The sequence below is a fragment of the Physeter macrocephalus genome, chromosome 9 (assembly GCF_002837175.3).
Source record: "Physeter macrocephalus isolate SW-GA chromosome 9, ASM283717v5, whole genome shotgun sequence".
Taxonomy (NCBI): domain Eukaryota; kingdom Metazoa; phylum Chordata; class Mammalia; order Artiodactyla; family Physeteridae; genus Physeter; species Physeter macrocephalus.
The window spans coordinates 23,635,051-23,662,114 of record NC_041222.1 but is presented as its reverse complement, the minus strand read 5'-3'; the positions used below and the strand labels follow the sequence as shown (position 1 = coordinate 23,662,114).

Here is a 27,064-nt window from a genome sequence, read left to right as displayed (position 1 = left end):
TTTCTTTATCTTGAGCTTCAGTTCTTTTCTAGCTGGCATCCACAAATTTCAGGGTATTTTTTAAGTGTCCCATGTTGTGTAAAGGTACACTGGCTGAGAGGGGATGTTAATTCCCATGTATCCCTATTACAGCCTGTTTCCAAAAATCAAACATAGAATCCTACCTTATTATGCATTAAAAATTAGCAAATATTTTAGGAACTTTTCAGGGAGAATCTTAAAATGCATTGGCTTTTTTCTTTTTTTTTTTTAAGAAGAAAGAGAACAGAAGAAGAGAGGTATGGTGGGGCAGTGCATTTGAGTTGTCAACAGCTTCTGCAGTGTCAGGTCAATTACATCAACGCTTGGTCTGGACCAAGGGAAAGGAATGGTTCTGCCTCCTGGGAATGTCAGAAGGACCTGATAATTACATTTGGCAAAGCCAAGAAGAGTGGCTCTGTAATGTCATTGCTAAGAATTACCCTTTTATTAGTATCTCTGGATGTCTGAGCTGTTCAAGTGGAATGACACTTCTTTTCTGCTGTGGCTTTCCTTTCTGTTGGGCTGTTTCCCAGCTGGTCCTTTTGTTCTTCTTGCCCTTTTCTCTTCTATCTTCTGCCTTCCCAGCCCTGTTTCTCCAACCCCTCCTTCTGCACCCACAGCAGTTTCCACTGTCCCCCCTTTTACAGTTGGAGTCATGTGAGAATGTGTGTAAGGGAGATACTTGCCCCAAACCAGCATATTCAACATGTGGTATCAACAAGGTGAAGTGTAGCCTTGGACTAGACAAAATATCGACCATCTGCTTCCTTGCTGCATCCGCTACTTTTGTGTTGGTGGGACTCGGAAGTCACGGAAAAGGTCACCAGTGATTCACGTCTGCAACATATTCTTTTCTGATTGTGCCGTATATTATGCCCTTCAATACAACTTACTAATCTCTGCCTCAGTTTTTCCATCTGTGAAAGTGGTGTAATACTTATCTACCTCCCTTGAATGTTGTAAAGATTAGTCTATGTTAGTAAAGCACTTTTGAAATAAAGAGTGATGTAAAGCATTTTAATATTATTGTTGTCATTGTGATACGGATGCCCCCCTGTAGAGATGCTGCTCTGTAGGGGAAGTACCCCATGGATACCATGGTTTAGGAACACCCAGTACAGAAAACTTCCATAACAGATACAAGAGTGATTTCTTGGTGTGTGTGAAAGTTTTCAACATAGTATTTCCTTAAACAGCCCTTTGGTTCATTTAGGATGAGATTTGATTATAGAAGAGTGATTTATGTAAGATATTTAAGAAACATACCTATTGAACCTTTATTACCCAGTATAATAGGGTTTGCAAGCTGATTATTAACCTAACAGTGCAGTTTGTCAACATTAGGTGGAAAACTTCCATTTCTACATTATCCAGATGCCCAGATTGTGCGTGAAGGTTTTTTTTTTTACTGTTGACACTGATTAGAGTGGACAGAATGGGGATCCTGCTACTTCTGAGTGAGGGGATCACAGCTCCAGTTCCACTTGCAAAATATTCTCACAGCACCTCTAGTGTGGGGGGAAAAGACTCACCATGTATGTTCATCAGAGTAGGGGGTTCTCTAGCCATAAACTTGGGCTCCCTTTCTTAACTCCCAATAACTGCTAAGAGATTTAATTAGGTTCTGGTCTGAATTTTCTCTTTTGTGGGTTTGTTGGAGGGAAAAAAGTCCAAACCCTGTTATTTAAGAAATTGGTTATTTTTATTTTTTTATTTTTATTTTTTATTTTTTTGAAATTGGTTATTTTTAATCAAAAGGACACCTGTTACAGTGGAACTACTGTAAATAGTAGCAGAAGTTAAGGTTCCGGTTCCTTTTTGTCTCATCATCTGGTTTAGCTTCCAGAGTAACCAAGAAGGAAACTCAAACTGGTGCTCTGCTGGTGAGGTGCATGTGGTTCTAGATTTTTATCCTTGAGTCTCAAAGAGTTTTTGGATGGGCTGGGGTTACACTTTCTGCAGGAATGGAAGGTGGTCACTCTAGTCACTCAGCCTTTGGGAAATCTGGGGGGCTGCTGGGGCCCATCTTCTCTCATGTGGTCACACTGAGCCCAAGGCTGCAGGGGCAGGAGCTGCCCAGGGGAACCTCTTCTCATGATGACGGCAGAAGTACAAGAGGGCAAGCCCACCTGTGGAAGCACATTTCAAGTTTCAGCGTCATATCTGCTAATATCTCCTTGGCCAAGGCAAGTCACGTGGCTGAGCCAAAGGTCAAGGGGAGGGAAGTAGACTCCTCTTAAGAAGGTGAGGGGAGGGTGTGAAAAATTTGAACAATAATCTCATTTACCACAGTGTCACAAGTGGGGAGGCAACCAGTGGAATACCAAGGAGTTGAGATTATATTATTAATTGAGGAACAGAGAATCTAGGGGGGAACTGCATCCCTGTTCCTTCCTCTCTTCCTTTTCTTGGAGGGGGAGGCTTTAAAATAGTGATAATAATAGAATATATGTCATAGGGATGTTGGATTAAATGAGCAATATGTATTTAGTTACATGTATTTAGAACAGAGCCTGGCACACAAACACTGTAAGTTTTAGCCATTATTTTTTTCTCTTAAGGTCATATGGTTTCTAAATGGGCCAGGGATATTTGAACCCAAGTGGCCTGGCTCTGGAGCTCATGCTTTTAAGAATCAGAATGCACAGTGTTTCTATTCGGAGCCTGAGTTCACATCTTTGCCTTGCAAAGAATGTGGCCTCCTGAATATTAGATCATCATCTGTAAAATACTTTCCAAGATTGCTATAATGATTACATGAGAATATACATATGAAAGGGCCACGTAAACTATAAAATCACCCCCCCCCCCAAATCCCTAAACCTTTCTTCTGATATTCTGTGTTACAGGACAGTCCAAGACGCTCTTCTCCCATTACAAAACTTCACCTTAATCTCTTCCTCCAGCCTCCCCACTCTGTGACAATCCCTGAACTCACTTATCATCTTGGTTTCAGAACCAGGCTCTGTGAAATTACTTCTGTTGATCCCTCAAACTGGAGTGCTCTCAGCCTCTCTACAACCCCCTCCCATCACCTGTGCTGCTGAAGTGTCACCCATCCTTCAAGGTCAAGTGACACCAGGACACACGCCTGTAACCTGGGCTCTGGTCCCAGCTTTGCTGGTAACTCATCACTCTCTGGATTAGTATAATTTCCTTGTTCATAAATTAAGGATGTTGGAGGAGAGGATGTCTACATTCCCTTCCCCTGTTCTAATTAGTCTAGTTCTGAAGTTAAACTAATCTTTTCAATTTACTGCTTGTAACACAAGTTTTCAATGTAGCATTCTCCTTAAAAGATAATGTGTACATAAATGGAATTCTAATCATGCATCCAAGTGGATCAGCCCCAAGGTTGAAAGTGCTATTTGTGAAAGTTATTGATATTAGCATAATGATTGTACTTAAACTCTTTCTAAAACAATCTAAATATAGGCAACACAAGAATTTCTATATAATGGGCACAGAAAGGTTGTTGCTTCCCAAAATGTAATTTTCCCAACAAGTTGTAACTGGCTGCTATTTACTTTAGCTCTTTTAAATTGCCCATTTCTATAGATTATAGAATACTTCTATTTTACAGATTGCCCTATTCTAAGGCAATAATGTGCCCAGAATATGTAGATTTTTGTATTTGCTTTTAAAACTTTATCAGTTGATTTCAGTAGGTGATATCTGTTGTAAATATCCAGGGCTGCCTGAAAACCTACTTCAAATGGAAGAAAGTTAGCATTTATTGAATATTTTCTATGGGTGCTAAGAACATTCATATATCATTTCATTTTATTCTTAAAATACTCTGTAGGAGTAGGTAATATTATCCATATCTTTTATTTTTTATTTTTTTCGGTATGCGGGCCTCTCACCCTTGTGGCCTCTACCGTTGCGGAGCACAGGCTCCGGACGTGCAGGCTCAGCGGCCATGGCTCACGGGCCTAGCCGCTCCGCGGCACGTGGGATCCTCCCGGACCGGGGCACGAACCCGCGTCCCCTGCATCGGCAGGCGGACTCTCAACCACTGCGCCACCAGGGAAGCCCCTATCCATATTTTAAAGATAATGAAATGAAGCTTGGAGAGGTTAAGTGTCTTATTCAAAATCACATACCCAAAGTTTTGGAGATGGTTGTACAACAATGTGGATAAAATTAATGTCACTGAACTTTACACTTAAAAACAGTTAGAAGGGTAAATTTTATGGTATTTCACCACAGTAAGAAAAAAATCACATACCTAGCTTAACTAGATTAGATCCCGAGTTAGTATGCTTTGATTAGTCTGCTTATGGCTGGTTATGATTATCAACATCTGCTAGGACTGATGAGCCAGAAACAAAGAGAAGCAGAGGGTAGAGCTAAGTGAGGTTAAAGGTATCAGCAACGGCAAAGGTGGTACCCAATTCTGTCTGACAGCAAGCTGAGAATCAGTGACCAAGGCAAAAAAGAGAGGTCACCCATCAGTCTTGCCATTTAGTGCTTCTCAAATGTTAACGTGGATAAGAATCACCTGGGCATCTTGTTAAAAATGCAGATTCTGATTCAGTAAGTCTGGGCTAGGGCCAAATTTTGCATTCCTAATAAGCTTCCAGGTACCAGTGATACTGATGATCCATGGACCAAACACTGAGTAGCAAGGATTTTAGATCACAGGAACTTCCAGGGCAGCTCTCTAAGTGTTTCAGATCCCTTGCATCAGAGAATCTGGGGTGCTTTCCCAAAGTAAGTTCTGCGCCCCTGCCCAGACCTACTGAAATCAGAATCTCTTAGGGCAAGACTGGGAATTTAAACTTCTTACAAGCTTCCCTGTTGCTTGTTAGGTGTAATAAAGTTGAAGAACCACTGCTAATAGGACATCACCATAGTATGATAACAAAAATCACTTTATTTCCATTCCCATTTCCAGTTTATAAAGTCTTTTTATATCCTGTTTCTCCTGTGCCTGTACAGCAGGATAATGAAGGTGATACAATTAGCCCCACTTTGCTGATGAGGAAACGGACACCTCTGGTGGTTAAGTGCTAGACCCAAAGGTCTTCAACTCCCAGAAAGTTTTCTTTTTATTATTTCATGGCTCTCTCTCCCACTTTACCATATCTTCACTTATAGTCCTACATAAATTAGAAGTTCTTTTATGTCTAAAAAGCTTTGCAGAGCAATTTTCTTTCTATGATGCTTTTAAAGATTTCAATCTAATTTAGCATATTAAGCACAGTTTATGCTTAGAAGCATGAAGCTATCCAAGGTCATGGCAAAAAAAATGTTTGGGGCTTCCCTGGTGGCACAGTGGTTGAGAGTCCGCCTGCCGATGCAGGGATACGGGTTCGTGCCCCGGTCTGGGAAGATCCCACATGCCGCGGAGCGGCTGGGCCCGTCGTGAGCCATGGCCGCTGAGCCTGCGCGTCCGGAGCCTGTGCTCCGCAACGGGAGAGGCCACGACAGTGACAGGCCCACGTACCGCAAAAAAAAAAAAATAAAGTTTGAAGTAATGAAATAGATTGCATGGAATTTTAAAAAAATCCTTTTTTTACCCTTCACCTAGATTCACCAATTGTTAACAGTTTGCTTTTCTCTCTTTGAACCACCTGAAAGTTGCAGACTTTGACACTTCACCCCTAAATTCTTCAGCATGCATATACTAAGAATAAGAACATTTTCCTACATCCACAATCCCATTATCACACTGGAGAAAATTAATATTAACTCAGTAATATCTTCTATATGTAGTCTACATTCAAATTTATCCAGTTGTCTTAAGAATGTCTTTTATTGCTGTTTATTTTCTCAGATCCAGTCAAGGTTTATTGCCTTTGGTTGTTTTGTGTCTTTAGTCTAATTTAATCTAGAAGAAATCTCTCTCCTTTGTTGTTTTTCATGACATTAAACTTCTTTTAAAGTCCAGGCCTCGTCAATGTGCCCCACATTCTGGATTTATTTGATTACTTCCTCATGATTAGATTCAGGTTAAACTTCTTTGGCAAGACTATCTTATAGATAACTTGTCGTACCTCTGTTTACATAGTTTCAGGAGCCACATGGTCGAAAGCTGCCCCACCATTGGTGAGGCTAAATTTGGTCACCTGGAGAAGGCAGCATCTGCTAGATCTCTCCATTATAAAGTTACTTCCTTTCACTCATAGTTAATTAGTTATATGTGGGGTGATAGTTTAAGTCTCTCTGAATATCCTGTCCCTAGCCACCTTTCACCCCATGGTTTTAGCCTCCATCAATGATCATTACTCAAATCAATTATTTCATGGGGATTTCAAAATGGTGATTAAACCAATCTTGACCATTTGCCAGCATTTATACAGAAAGAAGGTATGCCAGATTGGAGAAAATCTGAATTTAGATAACCTCAAATCGCGCCTGGCTACTCAGAAAGCATAGGGTGCACTTTGCTCCAACTTTCATAAGAGGCCATCTCCCTTAGAACTCCGGAGCCAGAGGTAAGTAGTAGGAGGTGTTGTTTTCTTTTTCCAATGCTAATAAATGCCCACCTGAAAGAAAAGGTTCCTGATTTCCTTCTAAGCACGCCTACTCCAGGGTCCCTCTCCTGTCTGCCTCTGGTGCTGTCGATCTCTCCTGAGCGCTACTGGGGAAAATCATGTGCTTTCTCTTCCTTTATCATCAATGACCACTTCACAATTTTCTCTTCCTTCTCAAATCTGACCCCAAATTGCTGTGTAGTAGGGACTTGGGGCAGTAATCCAATTGAAAGGGAGGGGTCAGGGTACTTGATCTGAAGTGGTATCTGTTGTATATATTGCATGTCAGAAGTCAGTTTAAAGAGAAAGTAACTTTTTACATAAGATTGAGAGACTGCAACTGCTCACAGCAAAGATGGTAATGAAGATTGGGGTGGAAAGGCTAAGAGGGAGTTGATGGAGATTACAGGGGGCCAAAGCTGCCTTCAGGTACCTTTTGAGGCAGCCACTCCCCCACCCACTATCCCCACTCCACCCTGCCCCCCTTTCTCTTTGGAGAAAGAGACCCTGAAGCCAAGATCCAGGATGTTCCTCAGTGTCTCAATACCATAGCTACAACCCCCAACCCTACCCCCATATCAGCCTCCACTCTTCCCTCTTGTTTCAAAGAAGAAAGTGTCTTCCCTCAAAAGTCAGTCCCTCCATCCATGCTTTGAATTCCACGCCTCCTTGTCTTCTCAAGAATCTTACACATCTGATTATCCTTTTTCCTGCGTTGTATAGTCAACTCCCCCATCCCAGGATCTTTTCCCTCATTGTTTAAATATTTTACAGTCCATCTCAAAAAGTCCCTCCTCCACCCAGTCACCTCTAACTTTGTTTCTCTTCTTCTCTTCACAGCCAAGCTGTCCAAATGTTCTGTCTCCACTTCCTACTTCCTACTCATGCCTCAGGAGGCTCCAATCTGGATCCTGCCCCTACCACTTTACCAAATGGCTCTTCAAGTGACTCTATCCATTGGACACTATTCAGTACTCGTCTTGCTTGACCTTTTAGCAGCATTTGATCAGTTAGCCATGTCCTCCTTCTTGAAACATTTTTGTTCCTTGGTCTCTGTGACCCTGTTCTTTCCCTGGTTTTCCTCCTAATTTTCTGGCAGTTCTTTCACATTTCCCTCCATTGGAATTCCTCAGGGATTCAGGCTAGACCCTCTTCTAATTTTATAGTACAGTTGACCTTTGAACAATACGGGGGTTAGGGGGACCAACCCTCCTCACGGTTGAAAATCTGAGTATAACTTTACGGTTGGCCCTCCAAATCCACAGCTCTGCGTTGGAGGAGTCAACCAACCTCATAGGGTGTAGTACTGTATTTATTGAAAAAATTGAGTGGACCCTTGCAGTTCAAATCCATGTTGTTCGAGGGTCAACTGTATCTCATATACTTTTAAGCTGTCACACCCACTTCTATGACTTCAATTAATTTTTTCTCTGATGACTCCCACACTTACATGTCCATTGTAAATCTCTTATGAGCACCAGACTTATACATCCAACTGCTACTGGATGTCTTGTTACAGATGCCTCAGTGGCCCCTCAAACTCAGTGTGCCTACAACTGAGCTCCTCATCCTCTCTCCAAACTGGCTTTTTCTCCAGAGGTGGCTGTTTTAGTAAACACCCTTGAACCCAGGGATAACCATAGCTTGATACGTTCTCCCTCAGTTCCCACATCTAGTCAGTCATCAAATTCTGTTGATTTTACCTCTTTAACCTAATCCATTTACTTATCCCCATCTTCCCTAGTTCAAGCCACCATCATCACTTACCTAGACCACTAATAGCTCTCCCATGATTTTCTTGGGTACATTTTGCCTTTCCAATCCATTCTGCACACTACAGCCCAAGCTATTTTTCAACAGTGTCATTGAGATACAATTAACATACCTTACAGGTCATGCATATAACCAAGTAATCTTTTTTTTTTCAATTGAAGTATAGTTGACTTACAGTGTTTCATAACCAAGTAATCTTTGAAAAACATAAATCTGAGCAGGTTATTCCCCATTCATAATCTTTGGATCAAATCTGAACCCTTATTCTGGCTTAAAAGGCCCTGTGTGGTCTGGTCTCTAACTTCATCCTTTGTGTCATCTGACTCCTCATTCTCCAGGCTTCAACCATAGCTGCCTTTTCTCTGTTTCTTAAACTTGCCCTATTCTTTATCATTCTTACATGTTGAACTTTCCTCATAGAATACTGTTCCCTTTCTACCCCCCTCTAACTCTTCACCAGTTTCCCAGGTTTGGCTTAATATCACGTCTTAGGGGAAGCTTTCCTTGATACTAGTACCCAACCCCTAGGAGTTAGGGGTCTCTGTCTGATGCTTTTACACCTCCTTTGCAAAATTCTTCATAATTGTAATTGATTGTTTAAAGTCTGACTTCCTGTTAGACAACAGGACAGGGACTGACTGTGTCTATCTGATTCACCTCTGCATCCTCACTGCCTAACACGGTTGCCTGGCACATAATGGGCAATATCTATATATTGTTGGATGAATGCAGCTACTGTCACTGCTTTCCATGCCCTGCCCTGACCCCTGCTCCCATTGTTGTTGAAGTCACCACTATCAGAGCTGCCCAGAGTCTCACCACTATTGTTCTGCTTTGAGAGAAACAGCTTTAGAATGTGATCTTGCTGTTTCACCTTTACAACTCCCTTAATTAGGAACCCAGATTAAGTGCCAAGTCTAACTATGTTGACCCTGATGCTGAGTCCCAAGGCCATCAGACTGTAGGGAATAATTTTCAACTGGTTACCAAGGGAGAAGAGTTAGAAAACCACCAACTCAATTCAAGTTCACATGTACATGTTCTGATGAGTTGCTGTATACAGTAATGTGTGCATGGATACACGCATTTAAATGTGCATGTACAAACACAGGGTCCAGCTGTCACACTCAAATATGCAGACATACACACTCTCCCAGAGGCAACCTTATATATACTCATTCCCTACATATGCACACAGAGAGTAAAAGGACATATGCTTGGCACTTATGCATATGTACAGAGGCAAGCTGATATACTCATTACATATATATACACATAGGCAAATGACATATGCTCAGTACATATGTGTACATACAGAGTCAAGCTGACATACTTAAACATACACAGTGGTAAAATAGAATTATTTAGCTCCATTTGACTCACTCTAATTACTCCGTGTACTTAACTCCTTGCTTTATCTCTCTTTCATGATTCTTAGCCCAATGGATGCCATTTTCAAGTTCCCAAGCTCTTGCCTGTAACCTCGTGTCTCTTCCCTTTGACCTACCTGGCTAACTGTCACAACTTTCCCCTCCAGTAGCTTGGCTGCCCCTGCCAGTCACCAGGCTGCCCTCCTGCAGGTCTCTCTAGTAGCCAGCCAGGTCAGATGAGCTCTTTTGACTGCTGACTTTAACTCTTAAGGTGACCGTAGGCTTTGGAGTCAGACAGACCTCGATTTGAGTCCCAGTCCCTACTGCCCACTAGCTGTGTAACCTTGGACAAATAATTAACTGCTCCAAACCTCAGTTTTCTCATCTACAGAATGAGGATAATATTATAATAGCACCCTCCCCATTAGGCTTCTGGGTGCATTACATTAGATAATACAAGTGGCGCTCTTAGCCTAGCATATAAATGCAGTTAATGGCTCTTGCCACTCATAACAGCTAACATTTATTTGCTTATTATGCCACTACCACCTCTAGCCAATTACTTATTGAATACTTACAATGTACTAAGCATTGTTCAAAGCACTTTACCTATGCAAACCCATTTTATCCTTACAACAACCCTATGAAGTAAGTAAAAATTCTGTTTCCATGTTACAGATTATGAAACTGAGGTCCAGAGAATTGAAGTAACTTATCCAAGGTCATTAAACTAGCAAATGGCAGAGTTAAGATGCAAAACCAGATGCTTTGGTTCCAGAGCTTACACTCTTAATTACTATGCTATACCTCTTACTACAATTTATGTGTGATTGTCTTTGTCAGAGAAGCTGTTTCTTTGGTACAATCCTTTATGAGTTAAACCCTTGGAGAAATTTTTGAATTGCAGCTGAAAATTTCCATTTGCTGAAAGATGGAGAAAATCTTCATTCTGTACTCAGCTCAATACCGAACAACTGAATGACAAGAAGACCTGCAGGCAAAACCCAGAGATGCCTCTTCAGTCTCTCTACCCACTCACAGGGACTGTTTGGGTGAGAAGCCTTTCAAATCGACAGAATTATAGTGCTGAAGTCTCTTCTCCTCAGGCAGAGTAAGGTTACTCTTTGAATTCCCATAGCACTTTTTTGTTCAGATGTCTGTAACCCTGGCCTCCTTGGCTTCTGCCCATCTACAGAATTGAGGACCATTAAGGCCATGTGGGTAACAAGAATGGTGCCTTCAACTGGAGTTGTAATTACAAGTAATGTAATCACAATAATCCCTGCATGTAATCACAAGAAGCCCCAACAAAAGTCTCCTGACGCGCTGGCAGGGGGCTCAGGATGACTTGTGCACACCCCTTGGTGGGTGCAGTATTCGTGGTGCCCATCTTTGCTCCATCTTGTATCGGTGATGATGCTTCTCCACCTGTTCATGCTTGTGACGTGGTGGGCCTTTGGAGTCAGATGGGGCCAGGTGACTCCAACTTCCTAGCTTTGTGGTTTAGGTAGGTTACTTAACCTCATGAGCCTCGGTTTCCTCATCTATAAAATGGAACTAATACCTACCAACAGGGTAGGTGGGAAAATCAGTGACAACAAATAGGAAGTGCCTGGCAGTACCTGGGACGTAGCAGGTCTTCAGTGAATTATAGTTACTATTGTCATGGCTCAACCCAACAATTATTCTCTTCCACCAATATTATTATGGGGTCTCTCCGACTAGACTATAAGTTCTGTGAGAAGCAGAGACTTTGTTTTGTTCACTGTTGTTTCTCAGCATCTAGAACAGTGCATAGTCCATAGTAGGTGCTCAGTAAATATTTGTTGAATGAAGTTTAAAGCCGGTTGATCTTGTTCTCTGTCCCCACTATGCTGGCCAGCATTCAGACCCTCTTGTTCACAGGCCCTTTGCTCTGATGTTCCCTCTGCCTGGAACAATCCTTCTTCACCTAGTTAACTCCTACTCATCCTCCTGATCTTAGCACAAGTATCACTCTTTCAGATTTTGACCTTCCTTTTCATAGCCTCTGTCAACATTGTTGCAATTTTACTTTTATTCGTATAACTGTTTGATTAATATTTGACAGTAAACTTCATAAGGACAGGGACCAGATCTGTTGTACCCATCACTGTATTTTCAGGGACTAGGAGTAGACTTTCAGTATAAATTTGCTGAATGAATGAATGACTTTATCCACTCTTTCCATTTTTTTGTTTGTTTGTTTTTTTTGGTTGTTACTGTTGTTTTTGAGGCTTGTGGGATCTCAGTTCCCCCACCAGGGATTGAACCCAGGCCATGGCAGTAAAAGCCCGAAATCCTAACCACTAGGCCACTAGGGAACTTCCCACTTTTTTCATTTTTTTAAAAAGACCCCCCTCTCTAGGAAGTGGGGTCCAATTTCTTGAGTTGGGTCAGAGGTCAGTCCCAGGCTTGCACTGGGGCTGCACCATAAATCATTCCAGTGTTTCTGGACTGAACTCAAGTACTGTGATCCTCTCCTACCAGGGCCAATTTGTCAGTCCCAGAGTTCTCATTACTGCTTATCAGGGCTTCATTATGCAGCTAGACCCTCCAGTAGGAGGTCCAGCGAGACCAGAATTTTGGCTGGGTTGGGAGTGTGAAGTAGGATTTGGCATTTACTCCTCCTCTCTGCCCCCACTCTATGTCTGTTTAGTGTTTATCACACTGAGTTGTAATGATTAATTTTTAGATGTATGCCCTCCCCCTCTCCCAACAAGGAAGGACTATCTCTTTCCCCCAGAGGCTATTGTGATGCCTAGCACGCAGCTGATGCTCACAAAGATTTCCTGAAGGAATGCAATGTTTTCCATGAATGAAGCTTTACTGGGGACAAAAACCAACTCACAGGAGAGGGCACTACCTCTGGCTTTTTTTTTTTTAAACCTGAGCCAATAAATCTCTTTTAGTTTAAGTTAATTCGGGTTGTTTGTTTTCTATAACTTGGAACTGAAAACATTCTGACAGAGCATAACTAATGGTGTTCAAGTATGGGATCTCTGATAGATTATTGTTAAAAAATGTTCATTCCATAGTCACTCCTTCTTACCTCCATAAAAAGAATAGACTTCTCTACCCCTTTGTCTTTGGGCTCAATTATGAGACTTGCTTTAGCCAGTGGGATGTTAGCAGACATGTACAAACAGGGGTGTGAAAAGTGCTTGCACAATTGGGCATGCCCCTTGTACCACTACCACCTCCATAAAAAGAGGTTCCCCCAGGTAGCTTCTGCCCTTTCAGCTGGGACCCCAAAGCGAATACTCCTGGAGAAGATCAGAACTCAACCTGTACACAGGAGCCAAGACAAGCTGAACCTGCAGTTTAGAGCAGAGCCACCCAGCCAAGCCTATAGTCAACCCCCAGCCCTATGAGAAATGAATGTTTACTATAGCACATTGCTGACATTTTGTGGTTGTTTGTTATGGAGCAATAACTGACTAATAAGGTTAGGCCAGGGGTTTCCAAACTGGCAGTGCATGTGAATTACTTAGAGAACTTTAAAATAAATAAGGGATACTTGAGCTTCCCCCAGAATGTCTGGAGTGGTATTCAGAAATCTATATTCTTTTAAAACTCTCTGGGTGGTTTTATGTAGTGAGTCCCCCACTCTTTTGTTATCTGACATTTTGGGGTCACCAATATTAAAGCATGTGATGGGGGTTCTTTTAAATGACCACTAAGATTTTTTTAATTTGGGAGGTTGGGATTGACATATATACACGAATACGTATAAAGCAGATAACTAAGAACCTGCTTATAAAAAAATAAAATAAAATTCAAATAAAAAAGAATTTTATTGAGTTACAGTTGATTTACAATATGAGTTTCAGGTGTACCACATATGGATTCAAAATTTTTATAGATTATACTCCATTTAAAGTTGTTATAAAATGTTGGCTATATTCCCTGTGCTGTACAATATATCCTTGTAGCTTATTTATTTTATACATGGTAGTTGGTACCTCTTAAGATCTTTTTTCATCTCTGAGACTGGATGATTGAAGTCAGAGAACTCCTGTTTCTGAAGTACAATCCTTTTCCGTTTGAAAACTTTTGAGAAATCTGTGTTGAATTTTTCTTAGTTGATGTGTAGAAAGATGCAGAAGTAAATTAGCTGTGATTTATGGCCATAGGAGTTTTGTTTTTTATTTAAGGATTGTCTCCTCTTAGTATTTCTGCCTGGGCTACGGTTAGCAGTCAAGTGAAAATTAAAAGCAGAAGACTGGGGCCTCCTTGGTGGTGCACTGGTTGAGAATCCGCCTGCCGATGCAGGGAACGCGGGTTCGTGCCCCGGTCTGGGAAGATCCCACATTCCGCGGAGTGGCTGGGCCCATGAGCCATGGCCGCTGAGCCTGTGCGTCCGGAGCCTGTGCTCCGCAACGGGAGAGGCCACAACAGTGAGAGGCCCGCGTACCGCAAAAAAAAAAAAAAAAAAAAAAAAGCAGAAGGCTGGGGCTGGGAGAGTCAAAACACATGGCAGGAAAAAAATCACTGGTGAGGTCAAGTTTAGGGGAGAAGCTGCTGAAGGAGTGGTCTGAGAGGAGCCTTTAGCTGTGGCTTAGCAATTAGGAACCTGAGATCACACCTGATGCAGAAGCCAGTTGAATTTTAGCTGAATAATTGCCGTGCCACTGCCCAGTTTAGAGGTTTGAGGCAATCTTAATAAAATGTTACAAATGTGAATTTATATAAAAAGCATGATAAAAGTATAATTTAAAAGAAAATAGCTTTTTAAAGTTATAACAATAAAAATTTTCATTGACAAAAATTCGAACAATATAGAAAAGTATAAAGAACAGGAATCTTTTATTCATAAGCCCACCTTTCAGAGATAACCACTGCTAATATATTGCTGTGTATTCTTCTGAACTTTTTTCCTATGGATGTGTACACACACATGCCTATTTCAGAAAAATAGGATTTTCTTTTTTTTTTTTAAGCCGCTCCGCTGCATGTGGGATCTTCCCGGTCCGGGGAACGAACCCGTGTCCCCTGCATTGGCAGGCGGACTCTCAACCACTACGCCACCAGGGAAGCCCCAGGATTTTCTTATACATACTCATTAGTATCATTTTTTTCCATGTCAGTAAACACTAACCAATCATCACTGTTAAAACTGCATAATACTCCATCGTACAAAGAGGTACCATACCGGGACTTCCCTGGCGGCGCAGTGGTTAAGAATCCGCCTGCCAAGGCAGGGGACATGAGTTTGATCCCTGGTCCGGGAAGATCCCACATGCCGCAGAACAACTAAGCCCGTGCGCCACAACTACCGAGCCTGCGAGCCACAGCTATTGAGCCCGTGCGCCTAGAGCCCATGCTCTGCAACAAGAGAAGCCACCGTAATGAGAAGCCCGTGCACCGCAACGAAGAGGAGGCCCGCTTGCCGCAACTAGAGAAAGCCCTCGCGTAGCAACGAAGGCCCAACGGAGCCAAATATAAAGAAATAATTTAAAAAAAAAAAAAAAAAAAAGGTACCATACTTTAGTTCCCACAGATGGATATTTAGATTACATTTACTATTATAAAAAGGCTGTGGTGGATATCCACACACAGACATTTTGTGTACTTAAATTTAAAAAAAAAAAAAAAAAAAGAGGTACCATACTTTAGTTCCCACAGATGGATATTTAGATTACATTTACTATTATAAAAAGGCTGTGGTGGATATCCACACACAGACATTTTGTGTACTTGTCCAGTTATTTCTTTAGGCAAAATTCCAATATGTGGAATTGCTAGATTAAAGGATAAGCATTTTAAAGGTTTTGATACATAGTCGAATTGCCCTCCTCAAACATATAAATTAATAGTGCTAGGTTTTGTCATTTCTTTTAACTCTTGTTAGTCATCAACAGGAAAAAAAAGTTTTGTAGGTTTAATCTGCCTTTTACTAGTAGTGGGTTTAAGTATCTTTTCGTATATTTATTGTCTGTATTTTATGTGAATAAGACATTAGCTTTCCATTTTTCTACTGTATCAACTTTTTCTTCCTGATTTATATTAAGCATATTGTCTCCTATTTATATTGAAGACATTATCCCTAATGTGGCTTTGCTTGTAGTGGCTTTCCACACATTAAAAAATTTTATGAGTCAAATTTATCAGTTTTTCAATGAGATTTTAAAATTCCTTCTGAGGTGAGAGGCATCATAATAGAATGAATAAAGTAGAGGAATTTCAAACAATTCAGTCCATACTCTGCTGCCTGTGGCTGGGTCTCATTTCGCACAATGTGGTAGGAAGAGCACTGGATTGGGAGTCAGATCACTTTACCTCTCTGGGTCTCAACTTCCTCCTCTGTAGAATGGGGATGAGAATGAAAAATCCCTTGCAGGCTGTAAAAAAGAACTGGAGGGGATTCATGGAAAGTACGTTGTCCAGGTCTCGTATGTAGCAAATACTATCTAAATATTAGCTATTATTAGGGGGAGAGGGCAGTATAGAATTTTAAAAACTATTTTAAATTCAGTTGGCGTTTGTGGGAATAGGGTGGGGATGAGGATCCGAGTACTTTAGCCATTTATCCCCATCTCTAAGAACTACAAAGCTGGAGTCAGAACTTGAGTTCCAATTCTGGGGTCCTGCCTGTTTCCTCGTAGGTGACCTTGTACAAGTCACCTTCACTTCTCCGCGGCTCAGGTTCTTCACCTAGAAAATAGCTATATCATAGACCACCTGCCCTTTTCCCACCCCGACTGCTGGGCCAAAGAAACCCTTCAAAAATGCTCACAAAGGGCGGCAAAAACGTCTGTTAGGGTAATGCTTTCGGAGCCTCCTCGGCGCCCGCCAGGCCCCCGTGGCCGGACCGAAAGACGACAGCACCTCCTGCCCCCCGCGCTCCCTCCCCGCCGCAGGAACAATAGCTCCCCCGGAGGCGGCGCCGGCCGCGGGCGGGGGCGGAGCTGCCGGCGCGAGCGCTGGGGGTGTGCGCGGGGCGGGGTCGCAGCCACCCCTCCCGCCGGCGGCTCTGTCACGCTCCCCTCACCGGGCGGGCCGGGGTCTTTGTGACGCGGCGGCGACGGCTGCGGACACAAAGGGAAGGCAAGCAGGCGAGCGAGGGGCTGGGCCTGCCCCCGCCCCGCGACCCCCGCCCCACGACCCCCTCCCGCCGCGCGCGCGCCCGCTCGTCCCCCGGCCTCGGTCTCCCCGGCGCGGGCTCGAACCCTCGCGCGCACCCGTCCCGACCCTCAGACTCCGTCCCGAGCGCGGCGGGCCAGGGCCTGGCGGGCGCTGCGTGTGGGGCGGGGATGCTGGGGGGCTGCTCCCGGGCGCAGCGGCGCGGCTGTTAGTTGGCGCCGAGGCAGCGGCTGGGCTCCCCGCGCGCGGCTGGATGCCCGGGGCCTGCGCTTCCCTGCGCTTCCCGCCGTCCAGGGGCGCCAGTCATGGGCGCCGCGGCCGCTGAGGCGCCGCTCCGGCTGCCGGCCGCGCCCCCGCTCGCCTTCTGCTGCTACACGTCGGTGCTTCTGCTTTTCGCTTTCTCTCTTCCCGGGAGCCGCGCGTCCAACCAGCCCCCGGGTGGCGGCGGCGGCGGCGGCGGCGGGGACTGTCCCGGCGGCAAAGGCAAGAGCATCAACTGCTCAGGTAGGACTGGCCGGAACGCGCCCCTGCGGCCCCTCCCTCCCTCCGCTCCCGCCTCCCTGCAGGTCCCCGCGACCTGGCTGGGCCGGGCCCGGGCGTGGGGGTCCAGGGAGCTGGGCCGAGGGTGGGCGAGGGCGCGGGGCAGGGCGCAAGCGCGCGGTGCGGGCTTGGGGACCGGCGTGGGGCCGGGGAGTGGCTGTGCGTGCGTCCGTGTGTGCCGGGTGGCTGGGCGCGGGCGGCCGGGAGTGTTGGGAGGAGGTGAGGCCCGGCCGGCGAAGGGGAGGCAGCGGCCGGGGCCCCCGGTGTGATCGTGGGTGTACACGCGGGAGCGCGTGTTTGTGTTGTGAAGGCTCAGGGGAGGGAGGGCGGCCCCAGGCAGGGATTTTCTGTGTGTATGTGTGACGGTGAGGGGCCAGGGGAGTGACCGTGCGCTGGGGAGATTCCTTCTTCGGGCACTCGGGTCTCAGAGGGGTCGTGTGGGTAAAGGGAACGGGTGGCCCAGAGGACGCAGATTGACCAAGTAGAGTGACAGTGTGTGTGTGTCTTTTGGGTTGAGAGGTGGGCGCTCGGAGCTTGGAGTGACCCCGGGTCTATGGATATGAGCAGGGAAGGTCCTGGGGCCCGGGAAGTGACCCTCTGCTTTTGTGTGTTGCGCTGGGTGAAGCCAGGAGCTCAGGGATGTGCCGGGGGTATGCACTGAGCAGGAAGGGTGCGGGTCCTGGGGTGAACCTCGTTTGTGTCGATTCAGAGGGAGGTTAGCTAGGGAATCATCCTGTGTAGGATTTGGCTAGTAGAAAGAGGCAGTTAGGTCTCAGGGAGTGCTTCTGTGTAGCAAGGTGTGAGCCGGGTTAAGGTGGTGTGGAAAGAGGGAAGCGGTTCCGAGGGAGTGATCGTGTGCGTGCGTTTGTCTGCTTTGCGGGAGGGCCTGGAGGTTGGCAGCCACGGGAGCACGGGAGTGACCTCTCCCCTCTCTCCAAGGCCGTCTGCACCCCCGCAGCTGCTGGAAACAAAGAGCCTGCTGGGGACGAGACTGTGGAGGAGGGTATCCTGGCCGTGAAGTTCCCTTTTCCTTTCACAACGGGTCCCAGAGGAGCCCTGGGGCAAGGAGAGGCTTCCAGGTCTCATTTAGGGGTGGGTAGGTCCTCCTGGAGCTGGCCTGGCAGATGCTAGTGATCATAAGCCACAGCCTTGCTAACTTGCCCTTTTATCAGTTCTCATTCTCCACTTGTCTTCTTTGAACCAAGGGTGGGAGAAGCAGCATGGGGGTGGGGGAGAGGGGGAAAGAGAGGGTGGACAGGCCACAGGGAATCCGGCTGGTCTGCCTGCCAGACAACCTTTGTACTCAAAGGGCTCTTGAAGGGGCATTGTTTTTGGGGGAGTGAGGAGGGAGCCAGAGGGCCTCAGCACAGGTGCTTATGCTACCCTACATGAAGAAAACCTTTGGCGTGCTCTTAAGGTTTGAAGGTCTAAAAATCTTTCAATAATTTTCATAATGGCATGTTTTATGATGGGGGAGGGGTTAGCATAGTAAACAACAGTGTGTCCATTAAAACTTTTCCATCCGTGAAATAACTTTTACTTTATTTTTCTAATTAAAAAAAAACTTATTTTTGGCTGTGTTGGGTCTTCATTGCTGCGTGTGGGCTTACTCTAGTTGGGGCACATAGGCTTCTCTTGTTGCGGAGCACGGGCTCTAGGTGTACGGGTTAGTGGCTCTAGGTGCCACTACTAAGTGGCACGCGGGCTCAGTAGTTGTGGCTCGCGGGCTCTAGAGCGCAGGCTCAGTAGTTGTGGCGCATGGGCTTAGTTGCTCCACAGCATCTGGGATCTTCCCCGACCAGGGCTCAAACCCGTGTCCCCTGCACTGGCAGGTGGATTCTTAACCACTGCGCCACCAGGGAAGTCCCTATATTTCTAATGTTAAGTGGAATATGGGATAATATTTTAACCATTAATCACACTTTAATGGTTAAAAATAAAAGTCATTTGTATATGAGAGTGCCTTTTTGTAACAAATACTGGTTATCAAGCTAGTAAGTGATCACACCATATCAAAATATTTTATGGGCTAATGTGCTGTGATTATTTGTTCTTGCTGAGCTAATTTGTCCTTAGCAAAATAAAATGTGTATTGACGGATGTTTTTGTATATGCATTCTAACTCTTTATGGATAGTACAAGTTTTTTTTTGTTTGTTTTTGTTTTTTTTGTGGTATGCGGGCTTCTCACTGCCGTGGCCTCTCCCGTTGCGGAGCACGCGCAGGCTCAGTGGCCATGGCTCACGGGCTTAGCTGCTCCGCGGCATGTGGGATCTTCCCGGAGTGGGGCACGAACCCGCGTCTCCTGCATCGGCAGGCGGACTCCCAACCACTGCGCCACCAGGGAAGCCCGGATAGTACAAGTTTTAAGAAAGGACATACAGGGCTGGAAACCCACATGGTGTGGAAAAAAGGGACCGATTTGGGGATTTTGGCCCTTGCTAAGCAACTGTGTGATTTGGAGCAAGTTACTTAATTTTTCTTAGTTTCCTTTTTTTTATTAAAAGAGGGATTTGGATTTAATAATATCTGAGTCTTCTTTCAAGGGTATATTGATATTTTGATATATATAACAGTAAATTAGGCTCATCAAATGTTTCCTAATGCTAAGATATACTTGAATAACTGGGTCTAAAGCTAGAGTTTTAACTAAATGATATTTGTAGATTCTTGTCATAACTCTTTCTAGGATGAAGATCTGGGAATGATTCATATGAAAAATAAAATTTTTAAAAGTAAATTTATTTATTTATTTTTGGCTGCATTGGGTCTTCATTGCTGTGCGTGGGCTTCCTCTAGTCGCGGCGAGAGGGGGCTGCTCTTCATTGAGGTGTGCGGGCTTCTCATTGCAGTGGCTTCTCTTGTTGCGGAGCACGGGCTCTAGGCGCACGGGCTACAGTAGTTGTGGCATATGGGCTCAGTAGGTGTGGCTCACGGGCTCTAGAGCACAGGCTCAGTGGTATGTGGGATCTTCCTGGACCAGGGCTCGAACCCGTGTCCCCTGCACTGGCAGGTGGATTCTTAACCACCGTGCCACCAGGGAAGCCCCGGAAAATAAATTTTTTTAAGTTGATAAATTAGAGAGCTATAATACTCCAGTCTGAACATAGGCATCTATTAATGCAGGTTGAGATTGTGCATAGATTTTTTTAGTAGCTTTCATTACCCAGGTATTTTCCGTTTTCCAAAACTCTTTTACATGTTTGAGTTTTAAAATCTAAATGCTGGCCTTGACTCCCTGTTGATTTTCATTTTGGGTTTTGGACCGTCATTTCAGCCTACTCTGACCTTTCTGAAGCCGGATTCTGTCTGGCTGTGTGAGTTGGGTTACTCACAGCTTTGTGGCCCATGTAAATGTGAAGAGCAGATCTGTGGCTTTATTAAATTAATAGAAGTTGTCTAGATTGTGGAAAAGAACGGAACTATGTGATATTTTACTGCAGACTTCCTTCTAAATCGGTTGATGTTGATACATTAATCAACCAGATGTTCAGCCAGCTATGCATCCTCCTAGTTGCATTTAACAGATTTTTGAGCTTCTGCTGTTCAACATTTTCCCATTTTGTTCACCAGCCTATCATTAAAAGATTCTGTCAGATTGTCTTGTTTGAATCAGTATATATATATATGTCTGTATCATCCATTTTCCATTTTAGTAATCATATCAAAAAGCAAATGTCATATAGTCTGCCTTAATCAAGAGCACATGGTGGCTTTTACTTTTTATTGTGTTCAAAAACTTATTTACCCATTCTAGAGTTTTTCAGTGGATATGTGGCAACTTTACTTATGGATTTTTTTCTGGATTTCCATTTCTCCTTTTTTGAAAATTGAGAATGCATTCTCTCATTTCTGGTCTTCTGGCACCTTGTCAAGATAGCTTAGATAATCAGCAGTCAGATCTTAAGTTTTTTCAGTACCATGGAGTATGATTTGTTTGGATCAGAAAGCAAATTCTTTTGAACTAGCTCTGTATTCCATTACTGTCCACTTTCCATGCCACTTACCTTTAGATGCTAGCTTTGTTTTATCAGAGTTCTACCTTTCCTAGTTTGAAGGTCATGCTCTTTGGAGAAGATTATGTAAACAAAGAAGAAACTGAAAGGATCTGTATTATCCCTGTTATCTCTTGATATTACAACATCTTCCCTAAGCAGTGGGCCCTTTGTTTATCTCTTCTTGTTCTAAACAAGACTTTAAAAAAAAATTGTCCTCTGTCTCAGTTCTCCACTCATTCTGGACTTTATACTTATTGTTTTGATTTTATATCTTTTTATTTGTACTTATTCTTTTAAAAATCTAACTTATCAGAAAGCTCCATGTTCATCCAAAGAGAAAAAAGTTTGGAAATACAGGATTTATGTGAAGAAAAATGAACCTTGAACCCAGGAGACCAGGTAACCTTAGACATGCCCCCCCCCTTTTTTTCATTTATAATGTGGAGATAATGATAATAGTCTTTTTTGGCTCTAGGGTGTTAGAGAAGAAAAAATGAGGCTAAACATGTGAGACATAGATGTCTTAGGAAATGGGGTTAAAGAGAAAGAAAAACATTCAGAGACCAACAAGCCGCATTGGTGAGAGACGTAAGGTGGAGAATTTGAAGTAGGTTTTTAAAATGTCAAGGGAATTAGAAGTGGATCCTCTGGATTGTGGTGGTGGTAAGGATGATATAAATGGATGATATAAACTTCAGATTAAGAGAAGTGCCTTGTTGAGAAATTAAGGAAACACTCCCATTTACCATCACATCAAAAAGAATAAAATACCTAGGAATAAAACTACCTAAGGAGGCAAAAGACCTGTGTTCCAAAAACTGTAAGACGCTGATGAAAGAAATTGAAATGACACAACAGATGGAAAGATATACCGTGTTCTTGGACTGGAAGAATCAATGTTGTTAAAATGACCATACTGGGACTTCCCTGGTGGCACAGTGATTAAGAATCCACCTGCCAATGCAGGAGACATGGGTTCGATCCCTGGTCCGGGAAGATCCCACATGCCGTGGAGCAGCTAAGCCCATACACCACAGCTACTGAGCCTGCACTCTAGAGCCCGTGAGCCACAACTACTGAAGCCCACATGCCTAGAGCACGTGCTCAGCAGCAAGAGAAGCCACCGCAATGAGAAGCACATGCACCGCAACGAAGAGTAGCCCCCACTTGCCACAACTAGAGAAAGCCTGCACACAGAAGCGAAGACCCAACGCAGCCAAAAATAAATAAATTTAAAAAAAATAAACAAAATGACCATACTGTCCAAGGCAATCTACAGATTCAGTGCAGTCCCTATCAAGTTACCAATGGCATTTTTCATAGAAATAGAACAAAAAATTTAAAAATCTGTATGGAAACACAAAAGACCCTGAATAGCCAAAGCAATGTTGAGAAAGAAGAGCGGTGCTGGAGGAATTACGCTCCCTGACTTCAGACTATACTGCAAAGCTACGATAATCAAAACAGTATGACACTGGCACAAAAACAGACATATAGATCAATGGAACAGGATACAAAGCCCAGAAATAAACCTATGCACTTATGGTCAAATAATCTATGACAAAAGCAAGAATATACAATGGAGAAAAGACAGTCTCTTCAATAAGTGGTGCTGGGAAAACTGCACAGCTATGTGTAAAAGAATGAAATTGGAGGGAATTCCCTGGTGGTCATGGTTAGGACTTGGCACTTTCACTGCCGGGGCCCAAGTTTGATCCCTGGTCAGGGAACTAAGATCCTGCAAGCTGTGTGGCATGGCAAAAAATAAACAAACAAACAAATAAATAAAAGAATGAAATTAGAACATTCTCTAACCCCATGTACAAAAGTAAACTAAAAATGGATTAAAGACCTAAATGTAAGACCAGATACTATAAAACTAATAGAGAAAAACATAGGCAGAATAATCTTTGACATAAATTGAAGCAATATTTTTTTGGATCCATCTCCTAGAGTAATGGAAATAGAAACAAAAATAAACAAATGGGACCTAACAGAAGTGCCTTGTTAGTGGCAATTCAGGATTTTGGGGAATAAAAAGTGAATTTTTCCTAATTAGTATAAAATCTTGATCAGGACACTTCTAGATCCCTGGTATGTAATATGTGGGTATTTATTAACTTATTTAGTGAACCTTGACTGAATACCTGCTTAGTATAACCTAATATACTAGATATTAAGGGAATATATGAGAGGTCATCTCTGACTTCAAAGGCCTTATGTTCCAACAGAGGTGGTTAGTTAGCCTCTTATAAATATACACAGGAAATTTCTATTTACTAGACCTGGGTTTTCTCCCTCTTCTCTCCACCCCACTCAAAAGTAAGCATTTATTGAACACTGACAGCATTGGAATTTTTAAAAGGTGTACAGTTAAGTGATTTTTAGTATACCCACAAAGTTGTACAATCATCACCACTATCTAATTCCAGGACATTTCACCCCAAAAAGAAATCCCATACCTATTAACAGTGATTCCATGTTCCTCTTTCCCCCCAGCCCTTAGCAACTACTAATCTTATTTCTGACTTTATGGATCTGCCTGTTTTGGACGTTGCATATAAATGGAATCATACAGTATGTGACCTTTTGTGATTGGCTTCTTTCACTTAGCCTGACATTTTCAGGAGTCATCCATGTTGTAGCATGTATCAGAACTTTATTCCTTTTTATGGTTGAATAATATTCCACAGTATGGATGTATATGGCACATTTTGTTTTTCTGTCAGTTGATGGACATTTGCGTTGTTTACACTTTTTGGCTGTTATGAAAAATGCTGCTGTGAACATTCATGTACAAATCTTTGTGTGGACATATGTTTTCAATTTTCTTGTTTAACTCTAACATTTTGAGGAACTAGCAAACTTTCCTAAAGGAGCTGCAACCATTTTAGATTTTCCCCAGCACTGTATGAGGGTTCCAATTTCTCCACATCCTCTCCAACACTTGTTATTGTCTTTTTGATTATAGTCATCCTAGTTGGAGTCCTAGTTGAAGTTGTGGATCAATGTGGTTTCGATTTGCATTTCCCTAATGATGTTGAACACATTTTTATATGCGTAACGGCCATTTATATATCTTGTTTGGAAGAATGTCTATTCAGATCCTTTGCTGGGCTTGATTTTAACTTTCTGTATTAAACATTCCCTTAGTAAACCATATTGTCCAAATCCCACAGCACACAGATGCTCCAGGGGTAGGTTAACTCTGGTTTGTCTGTGTATCATTTGATTTCTCTGCTTACCAAGAATCAGTTGTGTTTGTTCTCAGATTTACTTATACCACTGGTACTTGTGAGTATAAATTAATAAATATTACTCAAATAGATGAAATGTGAATGCACGAGGAATTGTTTTTATGCATTGCTTTGGAAAGGTTTGATAAAGGCATGAAGCTGAAATAATTGCCTTTCAATGAATTACATTGTGGTCAAGACAGCTGAAACAGATTGGGGAAAACTTATAAATCTCTGGAAGGACTCTGCTCCTAGAAAACTTTGCAAGTATTTTTAAGTCCCGTTCTACTGTAAAAGAGAGGAAAACAGACATTGTAGATAATGGATTATGAGTGTGGTTTATCCAAGGAAGGGGGGAGCTGCATTTGGCAGACCCAAAGGTCTTGATGCTATATGGGGAAATGAATGTACATTTATATGTTTAAAGTTAAAAATGGTTTTAATATGTATGTGTCATTTTAAAAAATGATTCCTTGCTCTACCTGACTTTTATGATTAATTCATCAGTGAGAGTTTCCACTATGCAAGGTGCCCTAAGGAAGATACAGATACAGTGTTGAGGGAATGAATAATTCTGATTTCTAGGAATCAAAACAACACTTTCTCTGAATAAGTGGCACTCTAGCTGGGCTTTACAGGCAGAATGTCAGCCTGAAACACCAGCCCCACTTTTGCCTGAGGCCTTTGCTGTTGATGTTCCTTTTGCCTGGAACCTTCTTGTCCCAGTTGTTTATCCCCTCATCTCCTTCACGTCTTTAATATCACTTTCAAAATGATGCCTTAAAATTGCGCCCTTTTCCACCTTCCACCCCTTCTGCCCCTCTCCCACTCTAATCCTCATTTATGTTTTCTTCCTGCTCCAAAGCACCTTTTCCTGTGTGACCTGTTATACATGTTACTTATTCTCTGACTCCTCTGTGTAGATCCATGAGGGCAGGGATTTTTGTCTGTTTCTTTCACTGCGTGTTATCTGTGCCTAGAACTGTGTCTGGCACAAAATTAGATGCCCATCTCATATATATATTTTTTAATTTATTTAATTTATTTGTTTATTTTTGGCTGTGTTGGGTCTGTTGCTGTGCGCGGACTTTCTCTAGTTGAGGCGAGAGGGGTCTACTCTTCGTTGCAGTGCGCGGGCTTCTCATTGCGGTGGCTTCTCTTGTTGTGGAGCATGGGCTCTAGGGCGCACAGGCTTCAGTGGTTGTGGCATGTGGGCTCAGTAGTTGTGGCTCGCAGGCTCTAGAGCGCAGGCTTAGTAGTTGTGGCGCAAGGGCTTAGCTGCTCTGCGGCATGTGGGATCTTCCCGGACCAGGACTCGAACCCGTGTCCCCTGCATTGGCAGGCGGATTCTTAACCACTGCGCCACCAGGGAAGCCCCCCATCTCATATTTATTTGTGGAATTAATGACTGAATGAACGTAGAGACTGAGAAGAGTTGGAAGGGGTATTCTCTGGGCCATGGGAACGGTGTTGGAAAAGGTACAAAGATGCGACAGCGAGGGGAATATATGGGGATACTGGGATGTGGGGATTAAGGCAGGAGGTGAGTCGCACAACTGCCACCATTTAGAGGAAGGCCTTGAAGGCTGAGCTGAAGGTTTGGCACTTGCTCTGAAGACAAAGGGAAACTTAAAGGATTCGAGTGACATTGTGGTTTTAGAAAACAAAGTCTGGAATTGTTGAAGATGAAAGGGAGAAGGGAAGAGACTGGGAGCATGGTGAAAGATAACAATAGTGGAAATGGGGAGAACTCATAGGACTTGTTTGGCCTGCACTGTATTTTTAAAAATTGCATTGGCTGTTAACCATTAAAAATCTTGAGGTGTCACTTAAAAATCTGGATTGTGGTCTGCCCTTCTAAACTTGGAGGTATTGGTTACATTAGGGTCTTGCCACGTGGCAAAAATCCTCCAGAGTTGTCTAGTGGGGCATCAGCTGTTCACTTTGTTAGTCCCTACCCAGCCATCCTTTCATTGACCTTTTTCTCCCTTGGCTTCTGGATCACCTGCCATAGGAGGCGGGATGAACTGTGATGCTCTTGATTTGGGATGGAGAGCCTGTTTGGAGGAGGGTCAAATTGGTGTGTACTCCTTCCCTCATTCCTGTTACTCACCATCACCAACTTAAATGCAAATCCTTATTTCTGCAGTTTCAAACCCTTACCATCTGAGCACCTCTCCTGCCTGTACTCCTTGCAACTTCTGCTGCATTCTGTTCTTTTTCTTTTTTTTTTAACATCTTTGTTGGAGTATAATTGCTCCACAATGGTGTGTTAGTTTCTGCTGTATAACAAAGTGAATCAGCTATACGTATACATACATCCCCATATCTCCTCCCTCTTGCGTCTCCCTCCCACCCTCCCTATCCCACCCCTCTAGGTGGTCACAAAGCACCGAGCTGATCTCCCTGTGCTATGCGGCTGCTTCCCATTAGCTATCTATTTTACATTTGGTAGTATATATATGTCCATGCCACTCTCTCGCTTCGTCCCAGCTTATCCTTCCCCTTCCCCGTGTCCTCAAGTCCATTCTCTACATCTGC

The 27,064-nt window shown here is 43.5% G+C and overlaps 1 protein-coding gene across 4 annotated transcripts in view; it reads left to right on the top strand.

The window, feature by feature from the left end:
• The first annotated feature begins 16,625 nt into the window (after nucleotides 1-16,625).
• Nucleotides 16,626-27,064, top strand: part of TMEFF1 (transmembrane protein with EGF like and two follistatin like domains 1) — a 98,162-nt gene continuing 87,723 nt past the window's right edge. For 3 of the 4 annotated variants that reach the window (XM_028493749.2, XM_028493750.1, XM_055087067.1), the window contains exon 1: nucleotides 17,010-17,254. In XM_028493749.2, the coding sequence (XP_028349550.1) occupies nucleotides 17,056-17,254 (199 nt within the window). In that variant the 5' untranslated portion in view covers nucleotides 17,010-17,055. Of the gene's footprint in view, nucleotides 17,255-27,064 lie in introns of all 4 variants that reach the window. The other variant, XM_024126479.2, reaches the window with a different exon arrangement.